Source organism: Pieris rapae, chromosome 2 (genome assembly GCF_905147795.1).
Source record: "Pieris rapae chromosome 2, ilPieRapa1.1, whole genome shotgun sequence".
In the NCBI taxonomy this organism is placed as follows: Eukaryota; Metazoa; Arthropoda; class Insecta; order Lepidoptera; family Pieridae; genus Pieris; species Pieris rapae.
The window spans coordinates 2,164,817-2,182,959 of NC_059510.1; the positions used below are offsets into that span (position 1 = coordinate 2,164,817).

At 32.1% G+C, this 18,143-nt stretch overlaps 1 protein-coding gene across 3 annotated transcripts in view; it reads left to right on the forward strand.

The window, feature by feature from the left end:
- Nucleotides 1-101: 101 nt before the first annotated feature.
- The window catches only part of LOC110995165 (PH and SEC7 domain-containing protein), a 33,692-nt gene continuing 15,650 nt past the window's right edge, over nucleotides 102-18,143 (forward strand). For 2 of the 3 annotated variants that reach the window (XM_022262191.2, XM_022262192.2), the window contains exons 1-4: nucleotides 102-408; nucleotides 14,436-14,502; nucleotides 16,205-16,258; nucleotides 17,641-17,725. In XM_022262191.2, coding sequence (XP_022117883.2) covers nucleotides 274-408; nucleotides 14,436-14,502; nucleotides 16,205-16,258; nucleotides 17,641-17,725 — 341 coding nt within the window. In that variant the 5' untranslated portion in view covers nucleotides 102-273. Of the gene's footprint in view, nucleotides 409-13,274; nucleotides 13,281-14,435; nucleotides 14,503-16,204; nucleotides 16,259-17,640; nucleotides 17,726-18,143 lie in introns of those variants that run through there. The other variant, XM_045632027.1, reaches the window with a different exon arrangement.

An 18,143-nucleotide genomic window follows, 5' to 3' on the forward strand; every position in this document is an offset into this window, starting at 1 on the left:
TCCCAACATTTCGGGTAAGCTGTAGTCGAACCATTTACTTTATTTAGAATATTCAGTAATTGACTGTCACTGTCATTTTATAATTGTCATTTCTCGTGGATGGGTGCGCTTGGATGTCGCTATTCGTTCGTTGTAATAATTTTATCATTACTTCTGAATATTTTTTAACAATTTTTATAAGTCGTATCCATCGCTTTTATATGTGATTGTGCAAAAAGTGCTCATAGTGTATTTTGTTTTAATAATGCTATCCAATGCATCCTTGCACTGAATATGGCTGAGGAAAGACTTGTAGTTCTAAACCGAAGTGACAACTTAGGTTTCGGATTTTCATTGCTAAGTGAAGCCGGTTCGCCTCACATAATTTACAAAATTGAAGAAAATTCTCCAGCATCACGCAGTGGCGAGGTAAGAATCTATATAATTACTAACAAATGCAATATTTTTACATCGATATTATTTTGTTATTTATTTATTAGACTATACCGCAATATATAAAAAAAAGCCAAATATTTAATTTTATATGACATCAATATAGTGAACAGTATTATAATGTAATACTCGAAGAAGACATTATTATTGATGCATGCTATCTCTTGTCTGGGATTTTATTAGCAGCCGGTCTTGATAAAACTCAATATAATTCAACCTGACTCTCATATAATTGTGGCTCCATTAAATGTATGTTTAGAAATAGCTTTACAAATTATAATTATAACTCAACATAACTTATATGTATAGCTATTTTTTGTCTCTATGAACAGTAATATACAAATAATTAAGACATGATAGCAATAATAGTAAGGATATAAGTTCTCGCATAGAAATATTTTTTTTTTATTATTTTCTTGCATATGTATTGCACTTGTAAAATATAATCACTTTTTGTTTTTAGTAGTTAGACTTATCTGCAATGAGACAAACACAGGTGTAAGTTCTTTAATTTATTGCCACTAAAAGCCTTTTGTGAAATACAGTATTAGACTTATCAATTCATTTGATAGAAATTGTCAAAGGCATGCAGGTCATTTATTGCAACCCAAGACGTAAACAATGAAAATTCATAAAAAGTTTCTCATTAATCATTAAATAAAAACAACAGTACTTGGTTCAGCAATAAAATGTGTTTCTCTATTACTTTTGAAATTTGGCTTCATAAATTCTTAATCACAAATTGCTAGTTTGCTGTATTTTAAACATCTACTGGCATTGCAATTATTTAATGTATTCAGGACATAAAGAATGTACTTGTCCTACCCATTTTGGAAGTAGCTGTTGTTAACCATGAAATGGAAGCTAAAATGTCATATGTGGAGTTGATTTAAATTCAATTATAATCTTGTATATATATTCTTCTCCTGTCCACTATAAGATTTATTTAAGGACCCGTAAAGATTTGTGTCAGGCCACATTTAGCAGTGAACTTCTATTGAACAGTGATTGAGTGAGATTAATTATGATGAATATTATAAATCTATATTGGGCATATGTCCTATTTTGTTTTGACCAAGGTAAACTGAAAGGATTGAATTTCAAGGTTTAGTTTATGTAATTTATTAAATGCTTGCAAGTTCAAGGAGATTTTATGCCTTGCAGTTTTTCTTGGCGTTCGTTTATAAAAACGTAAAGGTTAATTTTAAAAATGTAAAGAATATTAGTGATTGTAATTGATATTCGGGCTTTCGTGTGAAAGCATTTGATTGGGCCATGTTAAGTGTCCTATTAAATGTACCTAAGTGCTTAGGTCACAATCAAGGCGTCTGGGTGACGCACTAGACGACGTCACTCGAGATAGATATGAATTTACCCAATTATAGTTGATGTCCTATGAAGAGAAGGGCTTTCGAGATACTTTCATACAACTATTTTCACAAATTGACGTAGGATTCCTTGACATAAAATTGATATACAAATAATCAAGAAAAACAAAGTTGAAAGGTACTAATAAAAAAGTGCCAGAGAACTTAACAAGTGAATACAGGACAATGATAATTCATTAATACGTTTGCAGACCGAAAATAATTCGCACTATGACCTCTATATTACTGCTAGCATACAAACGCAATTCCTTCGAAGGGGAAAAATCAAAGGAAAATTACGCAAAGTATGTAAAACATAAGTGAATTCTTGTTACTTTAGTCTTGACCCCATAAAAGACGCCTTAACCTTAAACTTAAGTTATGCTTATCATTGCAACAAGATTGGCCAGAAAGGCTATTGTGTTTATATATCAAGACATTAAAACTGTGAAAAAGATGCCTGAAGACCAGTTTTACAAACAAGTGCGCGCGGCGACTTTTTCAGTACTTATTACGTCATTTTGTCCATCTGCCCACTTTATTCAGAGAAAATTAAAACAACGCTAAGTAGGGCGTAGTATTTTAAGAAAGAAGTAAGTACTGAGAGCTTTTTATTTGTAGACAAAACATGTGACGTCATTGGAACTGCTTTTCCAGTCAAGACAATAGCCTACTTTACGGCTCCGTTTATCATGTAAAAACATCTTACATTTTGCGATATTTTTCAGTACACTTTGAAAAGATTAAATTCGCTATTCATTAATATCAGAGTACGTCTCTCCACACAATTTTGTGACCTATTTATACAATTTGCTTTTGAATTTCCCTTAATTAGGTAACGTTTTTTAATTGTTTTAATAAATTCAATTTGTATTCCACGGTTTTCTATTGAGTGGAAAATGTTTATCGAAGGGGCAGTGGGTATCTTCAATAGTTACTTTCGTTTTTTACAACAACGGCTAATTATAAAGTTTTTAACTTTGTTTGATATTCTTGACGAAGCTTGTAAGAAGGGAAAACAATTTGTCAATAACAGGCAGCATTTTTTCAACTTGGATAGGCTACGTCTTACTTGGTGGAAGATATTGTACAGACTATGGCGTTAAATCACGCATGTCTAATATACCCATTTGTTCTACTCTAAACGCTCAAACTCAATAACCTATCCTAATCCAATTTTGACTAGTTTGTTTTAGATTTTGAAAAGTGTGCCCATAACCAATCGACGGATTGTAATAGCCATCTGTCGATAAGAGCTATCCATGGCAGTTCGAATCGGTGTATGTGTCTTAAGATTTTAACTTACACCAGTTTTAAAATAATTTAAAAAGCTATTTGAGTGTCAAATTTGAGTGTAAAGAGCGACGAGATTGCATTCTATCCGTCGCCAAAAATGGATTGTCTTCGTAGGGTTTGGTTATAGGGATGCCGATAGGAGATCGATCGACAGTCACGGTTTCGGGCGTTAAACAGTGCCATTTTAAAATTATACGCAAAAACATGTGCGATAAGCGATTGTACTCAAACGTTCTTTATGATGTTGTGAGGTTGTTATCCGATAAAATCAAGTGACAGTGAAACTTAGCGGTCTGGTGACATGTACTTCCTGATAAAGCTAAGCCGATAGAAAGGCAAAGCCGGTTCAGAACAAAAACACTAACGAGGCCCGTAGTGCCTTATCAGAACAAGAAGCGGCTTAGATCGCTTTCGATTTTCCAATAACTCATTAGAGGCGTCAATCATGCAAGCGATGTAAGCACGTATGTTTTGTAATAAGCTTTTATCGTAATTTAATATAGGTGAATTTCCCAAATGGGTCGTGCAAAACTATCCATGGGACTGAACGTTTTTAATCACGTAAACCGTTTTTTAGAAGCATACTATACAAGGTCTTCACATATAATTGTCAAATCAATATAAACAAAGTATTGTAAAAACTGTTTTAAAACAGTCAGAGTTTCTTTTTCAGATAGAGTACATTGCCAGTTTATTGCGGAGAGTTTATTGCCAGTTCTTCTCTTCCGTTCTACGCCCTTGATTTAAGAACTGGCAGTAAATATAAAATTAGAAGCATTTAATGTATATTTCTTTTTTTTTGACGTTCATAAGTGTACCTATATGAATAAATGATTTTTGATTTGAGATGAAACTCTTTTGGAAGGGGCTATTAGTCTTTTTTTAATATTTCTTTTAAATTTGACCTTTAAAAGTGCCCTTTTAATAGGTCAAATTGAAATAAATGATTTCACTTAATGGATAATTGGAATGGATACATTAAAGGGAATGAAATTAATTTAACCCAAATTACTCAATTACTAAAATCTTTCTATTCGATTAATAAACACTCCTTCGAGTGATTAATTATTGAAACGACTATTGTAAATATTCTGAATACGTTAGAACGTAAGTATCAATAAAAATAGCGATGAGAAATAGATTCGCAACTGGATATCCCAAGCAAATGATATGTTTTATAGCATCAATGTAACCGCGTGACGTAATTGTATTATTATAGTTACGGTGCACTTTAGTTTTCTTTAAATAAGTAAATACATCAGTGGCGCTACAACGTTTATAAGATCTGGGCCTCAGATTACTGTATCTGATCATTTGTAAATCTAATAGGCAAGTAGGTAATCCTCCTGTGCCTGACACAAGCCGTGGATTTTTTGGGTCTAAGCCAAGCCGGTTTCCTCACGATGTGTTCCTTCACTGTTCGAGCAAATGTTAAATGCACATAGAAATTCAGCTGCACAGCTGAGGATCGCACCTTCGACCTGAGGGATAAGACTTGCACTCTATTTATTTATTTTTTCGTAATCCTACAGCTAACAAAAATTATATATGCAAAACAAATACACTGTAAATATAGCCAAAGATGGAATACATGATACATTTAACCAAAAAAAAAGGATTTACAAAAGGGAACAAACAAACAAAAATTATTTAATACATTTAACTAATTGTGATTCAATTTATTTAACTAAGCCTTTTGGTTGTGTTGTGTGAGCTACTAGGCCAACACTGTTATATAGTTTTACTTTTTATATAGTAATTTGAATTTGGTAACAACCCCAAATTATATCTAAAAGATACCTATCCTTTATCGATGTGAACAATGTTATATACATAGAATTTTGGAGACAGAAACAGAGCATTGGTCAGGACGTGTCAAAATTATCGTGCGGTTTTAGAACTAGAATTTAACAACACCATAAGTGAAGTATTACATTATTGACTTAATACAGATTTCAGGTATTAAACTTAAATTTAAATCTAGCCTAGTACTTCTTGCACGGTTGTATAACACTATAGGTATTGTGCGTTCAAAACCCGCGGGACACGAGTAGTATGTACGGCTTTTGTTTGCGTCTCACGCTTTTGATCTCATAAAATATTCACCGGCCATACTCGGCACACGGACCTCACATTGTACGATTGCGTACACTAAGGAAAGGTCAAGTTGGCCTGATATTGCCAGGATTTTAGAATATATTAAGTTAATATTGTCTTTACCGCGAGTGTAATCGAATTTGTCACATTTTACACATCTACAGTATTATTACAACAAATATTTTGAGCCTGGGAAAATTTTATATGGTGATGTTATTGTTAAAAATATTGGTAATCGTTAAACTAAATCAGACATAGTATTGTCTTTTATTTACATAACTTTTACACATTTAAAGAAAAACACTTTTTTAACGGATTATAGATATGTAAATGTTTAAAATCTCAAAATAAACAACCCGCGAAAATGGAGGACACCGTGAGCAATTTCTGCAAAAACCCTACATCTTTTAGTCGATACCAACTCCGGGGAAATAAATACAGATAACACAACATTTTCTGCAGCTGTAATACTTTTTGACATTTAACACCTTTGTCTTCAGTCACCGTGACCACGCACGCTGTAAAGCACGCGAAACGTCGGTTTAAATTTAAAATTATGTACAAATAATTATAAGTTTAAATATAATAATACATATCTATAATCCGTTAAAAAAGTGTTTTTCTTTAAGTCAGACATGTAACCTATTAACAAATTATCAGTGTAACGGAACATCAAAATGTAAATGTTTCAAAACACAATGCTGGTTTACGGTTTCAAAGAAAATATCAATGCTATATTCACATTTGAAACACATAAAGTCGTCAACACACTAGTTTTATAAACAAGCTATATAAAAATAGAAGACAAATTTCTACCTATTTATTATAATCTCGTATTTATTTATTATATTAAAACACGTTGGATATTAAAAGCTTTAATCTTATGAACAAAATTCGCGAGTTTTCCTTTATATTAACCACTTAATAATTTTCCTGGCTGTGAGGAAAATTTTCTTTCTCCTCAATGAACGGTGTAAATTTTTTATTCACTCTAGCCTTCACACTTGTAATATCGATAAATCCATCGTGTGCACAACGGAAATTGAATTTACTACTTGATAGTTTCCTCTAGTCTATTCCCGTAGGAAGTTGGATTTTAATGAGGGATATTTATAGGACAAATATTAATAGCGCTAAATAGCAATCGTGTGACACAAACGACGAAAACTTCGCCATTTAAATTAAGAAATGAAGTTTATTGTTTGATCGTCAGTTTAAATTTGTTTAAAGTTTTTGTTATGATTTTTTTCTTATTTTGATACCTTCAAATTGGTTGCCAAAAGAAGATAATTAGATCTGAACATGCATGGAGAAAAGTCAGAGAAAAATAAAGAAAATTGGAAAAGTATGGAAGAGGCCACCAAGAAAAACTACCTTTAATTTTGAAAACTTATACTAACACAACTAAGTCTCATTAATAAATATTTACTAACAAATGTTTGTATAGATTCATAATAAAGGTCTTATAATAATCATGTATTGGGTGCAATAAAAATAAGTTTTTTTTATTATTTTTTATAGAATAGGGGGAAACGGGCAGGAGGCTCGCCTGATGTTAAGTGATACCGCCGCCCATGGACACTCTCAATGCCAGAGGGCTCGCGATTGCGTTGCCGGCATTTATTTTATTTATTTAACTTTGTTATTAATTGTATGTAAATCTTGTATAACTCAAACAAAAACTATATTTATTATATATTTCTATTAGCAAACGAACTCAGCACATCAATTAAAAGACTTAGCTTGTACAACATATCATTTTTATATATTATCAATTGGCGAGTACATTAATTCAGTGCTTTAAGAGTAAATGTCACTTTAAATTTAGCACTGTATGCTATGTGAGTGAATGATTATGATACAATGTTTTATTACGAGCGGACAGGTATAAATTGGTCCCTTAAGCGGCTGATTTAATTAAAAACTGCCCCTATAGCAAAAGCAATACTACGGCTTCCAATCTAATACGCCCTGCGCTTTGGCTTAATAACATTATTTACATCGCAATATTTACTTTATTGAGGGCTACATTACCGCGCATTGTATGTTGTGTATTTCGCTTCATCGTTGCGTTTCATACCATTTGAATTTCTATAAACTTATAATTAAAACAATCTAACTTAATATTATAAAGACGAAATATTTGTATGTAAGTAGTTTATATATATAAAAATCTGTGTAACAAATTGGCTGCCACCTGACCACCAGGCCGAGGTGCGAGGCCGGATAAGCCGCAAGTCTAATATTAAAACAATGTTTAAGGTCTGAGCATTTTTTCATTATAGGCTGGCAAAATATTAAATTCATGTAATTTTATCAATTTTTTTTTTCTGAAATGGATTACTTAACTTGCGATAAAATATATAGTAAGTTTCTATATGTTCTATATAAATTTTCGCCATAAAACGAATTCAAAGTGTTAAAAATTGTCTATGTTATAGGAGTAGGATAGCATAGTATATTTGCAATAATATTCAAATACATATTTGATAATAATTTTATATTAATGCAATTTGTGTTTTCATTGTATACATTACTTTCCCTTAAAGTGACATTTAAAAATTCGACCCGGTATTTATGTTATTTATACATAGGAAAAGGTCGCTATACCAATCATTATTGTTGTAAATCACTAATTGACGGGTGTGCTCGAACAACGATGTATGACACAGTTCGGCAAAAGTTATCGAATGATAGAACATTGCTTCATGGCAATACTGTCATCGATTGGGACTGATTTCTGCTCTGTTAACTGAAAAATTGCGAAGGTTCTCCGTCAGTTCAACTGTCATAAATTGGCATACAGTTGAACAATGGCTTATGCTTACCAAAGATGATCTTATGAGAGTTTATATGCGAGAAAGTCACAATGCTCTAAGAACATGGACTCGTCATAATATATTTAAAAGGCAAAGGAACATGAACAATTTCCAGATCCCCCTGAATCCATACCTGTCTTGTATATTGCCTATAACAAAACAAAAAAGAAGGCTTTGCTCCATATGACACAATATCTTCAGCCGGAATATACTGAATTCTATATTAATCTATCTAGTTATTAATATTTAGATTTAGTTGACACTTAAATATGTTTAATTTTTCTCTTTTATTTTGCTTAGATGAACAACTCTATAGTTATGTGTTTCTACTGATGATGATTAATATTGAGTTTTATGTTTATTAAGTGATTGTCGGTGTAAAAATTCCTAATTATAAATACATACTTATAATTACATATGTTACTGTATGGTTTTCAAAGTATTTTTTTTTATATCTCAAAACTGCAAATTGCTGCCATCAGCGTTGTTCGAGCACACACCAATAGTTGACGCACCTAATATTTAAAAGTATTTTTTGAAAATGTATCCACATATTCGTGGGTGACGGGTAAAATGTTTAATAAAATGTTGAACAAACTTTTATTTATTTATTTATTTATCACTACATTTTTCTATCTTAACAGTAATTACTAATACGATAGAATTCCAAAATCCCACACCAACTATTCTAGATAAAAACATTAAACAATTAAACTTACATTCCTAAATCTATCTATCCATAACTAACAATATAGCTAGCAACTCTTGTGAACTTAATTTATTCTTCAAAGTTCTTAAGAAAGGAGGCAGCCAACACTAATTTCAAAGGCTCTCGTATCTCAGAAGTTTGTACTTAAACCTAATTATAATTTTAAACGCTAAAATATTTTTCAAAAGCAATGCACTTCAAGTGAATGTGGGAGGACGACGTAGGCAATAAAATAGAAATGCCTGATACCTGAAAGCGTAGGCTCGCACCGGTGGGCGTCGTGGAGCGTTTGATGTTTACGATTTACGATTATCCGTTGGGACGTATGACTATACTAATTGTGCGTTAACCTACATCTATCAATCGACGTTAGCGATATTAATTCTGAAGATAGACTCCCTGTGAAGGTAGAGTTAGTTGCTAGCCGCGATGTCTGAAAAGTAATGGAATCGTTGAGTAAATACAGTCAGAACCGTTTACGACGACATCGTGTAGAACAACATATCGGTTATATTAACCAAATTCAATAGTACCGGCTGAATTCTTTTTAGTTGTAATAAGGTCATCGGCTGTTAGGACTATCGGTTTTTACGACCAAATATGAGTAGTCCCTTCGATGTCGTAGTAACAGATTTTGACTGTAATGTCAGAAATTTCTCCTTTTGAATGAACATTTTTACGTGTCAAATTAAGTTTGAGTTCTATTTTACACCTTACAAAGGTGTAAAATAGAACTCTTACTGGAAATAGTTCTACGTGACTATTGGTAAGAATGCGATTTCTTCGTTAAGAAATAACCTAACTAAATGATAAGTGTCTAACTCTCAACTGCCATGGTTGAATCATTTCACTCGTTAGATTATAGGGTCAAACTTGTAAAGCACTTAGCCAACCTAGTTTCGGAATGTATTCTACTGCAGTCATGTAATCGATACACTGATTCAACTCCCTTTGTCTATCATGTTTTTAACGTATACCTAGCAATCCAACATTCTGATTGAATCATATTGGTATGCTAATTGCCAGGTTAGGTTAAGTAATATTCACGAAGTTACCGTTAATTGAACATATTGCTTTATTTTTGACACAGACAACCAGTAGGACTATTAGAATAATTTAATGACTTGGCCACGCACGGTTTTATCGGTTTTCGGGCAACCACTGGAAAGAAAAATAAAATTGTAATAATAATAATTTATTTGCAAGAATATGGTACAAAATGTTATGATGGAACAACCTAAGTTCGGATTTGTTTTGAAATTTAATATAGAAATCATATCATTATAGTTAATACTTATATTATTTGTAGTGATAAAATCTCACATTATAAATAAATATTATAAAATATATTATTTTGTTATAATCATTAATAGAATCTTAGAGGTTTTCTTACACCTCGAGTAGGAAGAATGTTTTTGGTAAATTATTAAACGATCTTATTATATACAAAACCCCAAAAATAGAAATCCAAATGTAGACACATATTTTTTAGGTTTAATGATAAATGGATCGGTCGTCCAAAATCTCGACCGCAATTTAATCTTAAAACCTGACAAATTGTAACGTAAATGTGTATGGAGACACATTCATGGCAAAATATGGCTTTTCCAGAGTTGTAGTAAAAATAATGAATTTATTATAGCTTGTCAAAAGTCAAAGATTACAATTAAAACCAAGAACCTAGAACGTTTGGCATATGATTTCGTTATAGTCTGTGATATAGTCTGTGTATTTGATAAGAAAGCATTAAAACTGTGCTAAATTTGCTAGTGATAACACTGAAGTTATTCGTATTATTCCCAATTTATTGTTTTAAACTACGTAAATGTTGACATAGTTTTACACGTACATATAGTAATCACTTGTAATGTGTATCGCGTGTGTTCAGCTATTATTAATTCATAAATACCGAGATATTTAATAATTCTCATATAAATTTCGCTTGCATTCACAGATATGCATTAATTTTTCATTCATTTGCATAGCAACTGACGGTTCTGAAGCTTGTCTGCATTAATCTCTAGTAGTCTCTAAATCTTATTATCATGAGCTGATGAATTAATTACTTAAAATACGATAGTGAAAGGGTGAGCGAGAACATCGGTCTGATTCATAAAAACTAAATCAATCAAGTCCTATTTCGTATCATTCTCTCAAATTGTGTTTACGCTGTGTTGAAAAGAGACAGATGAGTACTTTAGTAATAAACTGATGCTTTTTATAGAGTTTTTTTTTATATCTTATCAGTATTCCTTCAGTTATAATTTCAAAACAATTACATTGTACACAAAAGCCAAAAAACAGAATACACATTCAACCATAAAGATACAGTTAACAATTATTAACTACTTATACAAAATGTAAGTAGTAATCAGATTTTTTTATGTAATTTATTAAGCATTTTTAGATACATTAAATATATATCCTTTTGCTTTATAAATAAGTATACATTTTTTTACACATGTTTTGTCAATCATATTTTGAAATAAAACAAATTAGTTAACAACTTTATTATAGATCAATCAAATATTTCTTTATGTTTTGATTGGAAAGATGAAGTCTTTTTTAAAAAAAGGCTAAAGAAGGGTTTTCAGGGAATTCAGTTGAGATAAGTTAATATTTCTTCCGTTAAGTGTATAATATCATTATAAAATAAATAAATCAGTAGCGCTACAACCTCTTTAGGTCTTGGCTTCAGATGCCTGAATCTGTTTCATGATCATTTTTTAATCTAATAGACAAGTAGGTGATCAGCCTCCAGTGCCTGACACACGTCGTCAACTTTTTGGGTCTAAGACATGTCGGTTTCCTCACGAACACGTTTTCCTTCACCGTTCGAGCAAATGTAAAATGCGCAGATAGAAAGAAAGTCCATTAGTGCACAGCCGAGGATCGAACCTACGAACTCAGGTATGAGAATCGCACGCTGAAGCCACTAGGCCAACACTGTAATGTAATGATATTATAGTCTTCATTATGTTTAGACATACGTTGTGATGTAACAAAATGTGTAGTTTTCTTTTCTCTATGGATATAGTATTATAGTGCAATCTGTGACTGAAAACTTATTGTCGAGCGAGCGCGTTGGTGACTTCGTAATGATGGAGTGCTTTTAAAGAAAGTTTTTCAACGAAAGAACATTGTGGCCTTTGTAAAATGCCTCGCTGTATTTACTCTCAAGAGGCGCACTATTGTTATAGCAAATTGTTATGATTTATGACGAGTTTCGTATCAATTTAGCGGTGTGAACTGAATAACAATTGTTTGCCTCCAATTATAAAACGCTTTATATAATGTATGGTGTATATTGGGCATCTTACGTAATGTTACGTGTATGTATGAAGTTTTTTTCACAAGAATTCATTTCATCGCATGAATGAAATAATAAAATACACATAGTTTTAGTCCTTTTTTTGTTTCTGTTTGAGTGTATCAACCCTCGGTCTCAAAGTCTTATCTAGTATAGGATTAATTAAATATTCAATTAGGTTTAGCGGTAAAATCTAGAAAGTTTAGACAATTACATTTTGTGTTATACAAATTCACAACTATTTTAATTTGCTATTATTGTCGAATTATTTTGTATAACAAATTAAGAAAAATGTAAAGATGTGAAAAAAATAAACATAATAATCATTTTCTTCCATATAAACTTAAACGAACGCAAAATGTCTGGCAATGAAAACCCACCAAAAATCGGTCTATCTAAATACCATATCATTTTATTTTATGTGAGTAATACATACTGAAATAAAACATATGCACACGCGAATTAATTACATTGTTATAGCGGTAAACGCGCAGACTTCGAATGCTTTGAAGAAGATTCGTTTGGTTTTGAATTTAAGAATTTGATTTTACGTTCCGTATTTATTTAATTTGATAGACATTAAAATGCAGGCCAAGTAGCAATAACATCCCCGTGGAATCGACAATCGAATTAAGTTCCCTCCGTAAATAAATTAGGAAGTGACATCGGTGCTCGTCAAAGCCACGGTCAGGGTTACCGATCGACGATCAGCCAACCTAATACCAATTTCCTGTGCCCTTTCGCCTTATGATTCAACTAGCGTCCCTACCTGGCTTCATACAACTCAATTCACCTTTCTGAAACCGTAGAATAAATTCTCTTTGAAGGAAATGTATGCGTAAAGCTGTGTTTTGACTGGATTCATAATATTTTATACGATACCATGCCTTGCCTATTTGAATATTGTATTTTTCAAGGTCAAGCTTCCCTAAACCATATATTCATAGTAAAACAAAATGAATGCGTTTTCCATAATATTAGAAAATAACTGCCTCTATAAAAATATATATATCACATTTTTTAACGTACTTTTATCTCCTTAGCGGGAACGTTTGATAACAATTAGTACGCAGCGGACGAGCCTCGGCGCAGTCGTCGTGCACGCGTACGCATATGTGCACGTATTCGCGCGAAAAAGTGGATAAGCAGTTAGCACTATATTTAACTAACTAGTTTTTAACAAAACCAGTTGTGTGGATACGAAGGATGTTGCGATAATTTAAGTTTTGTCAGTTCATGTGCGATTAAAGGTTAGTTTTGAAATAGGTTAAGCTTGATTAAATGGGTGTGTTGAACTTTTTTCTCCCGTAATTGTGTTATGAATGGCCATTCTCTCGCTATTCATAACGTTTTATCTCATTATTTTTCCTTGAATTGCATGAATATTATAAAACGTGTTTTCTTTTTGACGCATCAAATTACGCCCTTTTCACTGGCGACAGTTTTAGACTTGATCCTTATTTTTTATTGTGTCTCAATTATGATTTGAGTGAATATATATCCTCGTTCTTATGGTCTCATCTAGTACAGGATTAATTAGGTTTAGCGGTAAAATCTTGAAAGTGTAGTTTGTAATTTCGAGTTATACCAATTAACAACTATATTATATTTATATCATAGACTGGAATGCTTCTTAATTAGACCACATACAATTTCTTTTGATCAAAATTGATGGTATTTAATAATAAACATTTTGTCCTTATACTTTATAAAACAAATTACGTATATTTTTTTTTACGTCCAATACATGCTTAGTTGTGCATATGATAAGATCATTAGATAGGTATGTAGACACATAATTTATGTAATATATAAATCTACGTGTGTTTATAATCTGTGGGTAATGATTACGACAGATATAGCAATGCTAAATGGTTCCTAGTATATATAAATGCGAATGTTTTTTTTTCATCCCATCATTAACATTAATAAATAGTGTATGTATGTAGTAAAAAAATTAAAATTGAAATTTAATTTTCATACTTTAAGTTATAATTTATTTTATAAGATGCAATTTAATTTTACTATATTGAATTGACACTGCTCTTTAGGAATAAATATCTAGGCGTCACGTTGTGTGTTCTTAAATGTATTAACTTAAATAAGTAGGTATGAAATAAATTGTTGCCTTTTCAAAGAAAATATTATTCCTAAAATGACTGCGTCAAGATTATATTTTGGATCAAACATAAGCTGTCTCATTACAAACGTTTATTAAAGTAATTACCGTTTTAGGTACCATGGTAACCATTTATAAATAGAACTCAAGAAACAAAAACCTTAATTTAATCCAGGTTTTATTTTTTATTAACGCAAATATTTGAAATGAAATATTTTTTTTAATTGTATGACATTCAATAAAAACAATAAAATGGATGTGGCTAATAAGGTGTGTTCAATTACAGGTAGAGACAGGAGATGTATTGCTCAAGGTGAATGGGACTGATGTGAACCGGTTCACGACAAGGGAAGGTAGGAATCCACCATTTATCACGCGCATGACACTTTCCGAAAACCTCAAACCGCTACTGCCAAAATGATATTAAAAAGTGGTCAGGGTAATTGATGAACTGTGTTGCTAAAATATATTTATCGTCTTTCTATCGTTTTTGGTTTCGTTTTGTGGGTAAATAAACCCAGTCTTACTCATAAGAGTATTTAGGGCATGTATTGTTGTGTTTGCAAGAATGTTCCAAATATACAAGACTATAATATATAAGACTTTCTGTCTTATACATTATAGTCTGTTGTGTATGTTTGTATACGCAATTTTGTCCATATAAATAAAAACTAATCGCAAAATATGTTGAAGACCAAGTAAATTTTTGTAATTATTCTTTAAACTCTGAGCAAGGTTATTATGGAGAGAAAAAATGGAAATACTGAAAATTGTGTTAGTACTTGTGTTTTTATCCCGGAAAAGCGAATAATCATGGGGCTAACATAGCAAAATGTGTCATATATTATGTAGCTACTTTAAAGATAGGCTTTGCGACAGAAGTTTGCCGTTAATAAAAACAATTTGAGTATTTACAATACTAGAGGCTCCAATTGGCTTACATATTACAATCTTTTTCTAGATTATGTTTTATATAAATATTTGAATACATAGGATCCAACTGAATTTTCTAGAAATATTTTGTTTCATTAATAATATTTAATTACAGGTCAAATTGATGTTTCTTAATTAGTTTAATGTCGGCTAGTCGGCTATAACTTTCCGTGTGTTCAAAACCCATTAAGATTTGGTGTTTAAATGCGATTAATCCGCATCCAGCGATCGCATCAGAAAATAGTATTAGACCGTCAGACCGCTATCTCGCCGTGATTAAACTAATTCAATGATTGCGTTGTACTTATTCAAGACCGCCGTCACGCGATGTAGCAATTCTAATTTCACACTCATTCTGCGTGTACAAGAATAGAAGTGGTTTGAAAAATTTATATTTCTGTACACAAACCAGGGTTCCTCAAACCAATTTAATACAATATAACCAGTCATAACCGAGGTTGGTTCAGTACATCGATTAGATATGTGTATATATTTTATTTTATTTTATTTAGATATGTGATATTATAATATGATATATATGCAGCCCCACAGACCCCGAGTCAAGTTCGATACTCTTGATTCGGGCCTGCATTAGTGCATTTCCAGGTCATAAAAAAAAACGGTACTTCGTTTAATGCAGACCCATTTCTGCGCTCGGTACATTTTTTTAAGGAGTCCTTAATACAGGGGTGGGATGAGAATTTAAAATTAAACGCGATTCCTTTGGTGGTAAAGCGGAATGACGGATCGTGTCGTGTTTGTATTAGAACGGCTCTATCATTTTGTGTAATTTTATATTATCCAGAAAATATATGAGTGTTGCTAAACAAAAGAATGAATAGTTTCCCTGGTTAATAATCTACGTGCAGCTACGATGCTGTCGAATCACACTGCGCGAATTATGATTCCCGTATGTCAAATCTAATGCGTTTTTGACGCACGGCACTCATAATTAACGCTTAGTGTCGACTCTGAATACTACCCTTGGCCTCCAGTCTCCCTCGGTACAAATTTCATTTGCCGTCATGAGTCACATTTATTACGACGCAATTCGTTCGCCAAGTTCATCAACAATATATAGACTATAAAGACATCGACGTGTACAAGTATATTTTGTTACAGTTTTAAAATGTTTACGACTCTCATCGGATCCCGTCACATTACGACTGAAAAAGGGTGAGTTATTTGACGGTAGTGTATAAATTGTATCTGTTGAACTACGCCATTAGAGTTAGCCGAGTGGAATAAAATCTGCGAACTTTAGGGCTGTGTATAAGTCATACAGAGTGGATATCATGACCATGATTAAGTTGAAATGGCTTATCTTCATATCCCACATTTGGAAAATGTACAGTACTGTGGCACCTACCCTACCCATAATGTTAATGAAATTCAAAGCAATCATTTACGACATTTCGAAATTATTATGGTCATGGTTCGGGGTCAATTTTGGTAATATTTGTTTGAAAAGGTTTAAAGGTAGTTTTTGATAAAAAGTCTCATTTTCGTAATGAGACAGTTACAGAGTAAAGTATTAGTTACTGTTCGATGCAGTACATTTATAAAAGCTTTTTTAAGTTTTGTTTCATTTTTGATTAGATTTTAATCCATAAAAAAACGTTGCAAGAGATACCAACATTAAAATATATCTTTTAAAAGTACTGTTTGGCAAAAATAAAGTGTGTAAAAATGAAAAAAAAAATCATCTGATTTTCCCGCTGAGTTGGCAACCCTTATTCCCAAGTGGGTCAGTTGAGTTCGCCACAAATAAGAGCGATACCCTTTATAAATTAACTATTGGTACACGAACGACCTGTAAATATTTGATATAATATTTGCACTTGATAGAGTTATACTTGACATTACTGAAGGAAAAAGAAAATGTTCGAGCAATTGCTATATTACGTTCGGCTGCTATTAAGAGTGATGTTTTTTCATCTGTTGATTTGAAGATAGGTTTATTTATCTAGACGAGATTTAGCAATAAGTATGTATCCCGTATGTATTCGAAAGTAAAGTACGAATCAAATTTAAAGCTATATTTCGACTTAGATTTTTAGCCTCATGAATACAGAATGCTTACTAATGAATAGTGTCTGTTTTGTATAGTCTTTTTACCGGGTCACTCTTTACCACAGAGCTTTAAGCTGAAACTTGAGTGCCTAGTATCCTGGGAAGTTCGACATTTCATTAGCGCCCACAATCAGTAGCGTATATAGTATATATTTAATAAAAGAAGTAAATTCCACTCATTGTATGTTAGTTTTGTTTTCGAAATTAATCATTTGAAATACTGCGTTGTTGCTCGGTCTTTGTTAACTGATTCTGATGATTGAATCAATAATTGGCTGAAATTGGAATTCAACAAAGTACCGATAGTAATATAGGGCATTTTAAATATTGTCTGGATTTAAGGCATTAATAAAAATGATATTCGTTGATTTCATCAATTTTCCGTATTTACTAATGCGTCAGTTTGAACGATAACGGATAACGGCAATGTTCGGATTTTTTATTCATGATTCATTGACAAGTTATTTAGTCTTTGTTTTTTTCAGATCCACAGATCAAAGCAAACGTAAGGAGATACCTCACAGCCGCCGCCGAGCGACGGAATAGTGGTCCCCGGATTAAAACTGAAAAGTGAGTTCTACCAAACACATAAAGGACCTTAGTCATTGATTTGAATAATTATTGTAAGAAAAAAGGTCGGGTTTTATTAATTAATCAAATAATTTAATTGTCGATTGTGATACGCATTAATAGAGTGCGTTACTCAATTCGCTACCCAACTCCTAAATCGTATATTGAATGTTTAAGTATATGGCAATATGCGACTTTTAAGGAAATAAACACCGACCACAACGCATACACAACGCAATCTTCAGTTAATTTACCCAAAAATGCATTTTCTTCGCCCTAGGCCTTTCTCTATTTAAACGCCCTTTGTTACTATTCAAAACTTTATACATTCACTAACAATCGTAAACAACACCTTCTCGACCCGTCCATAGTGAAACGGAAAGTATTCTTGTGTAACAGTAGTTTAATTATAAAATTT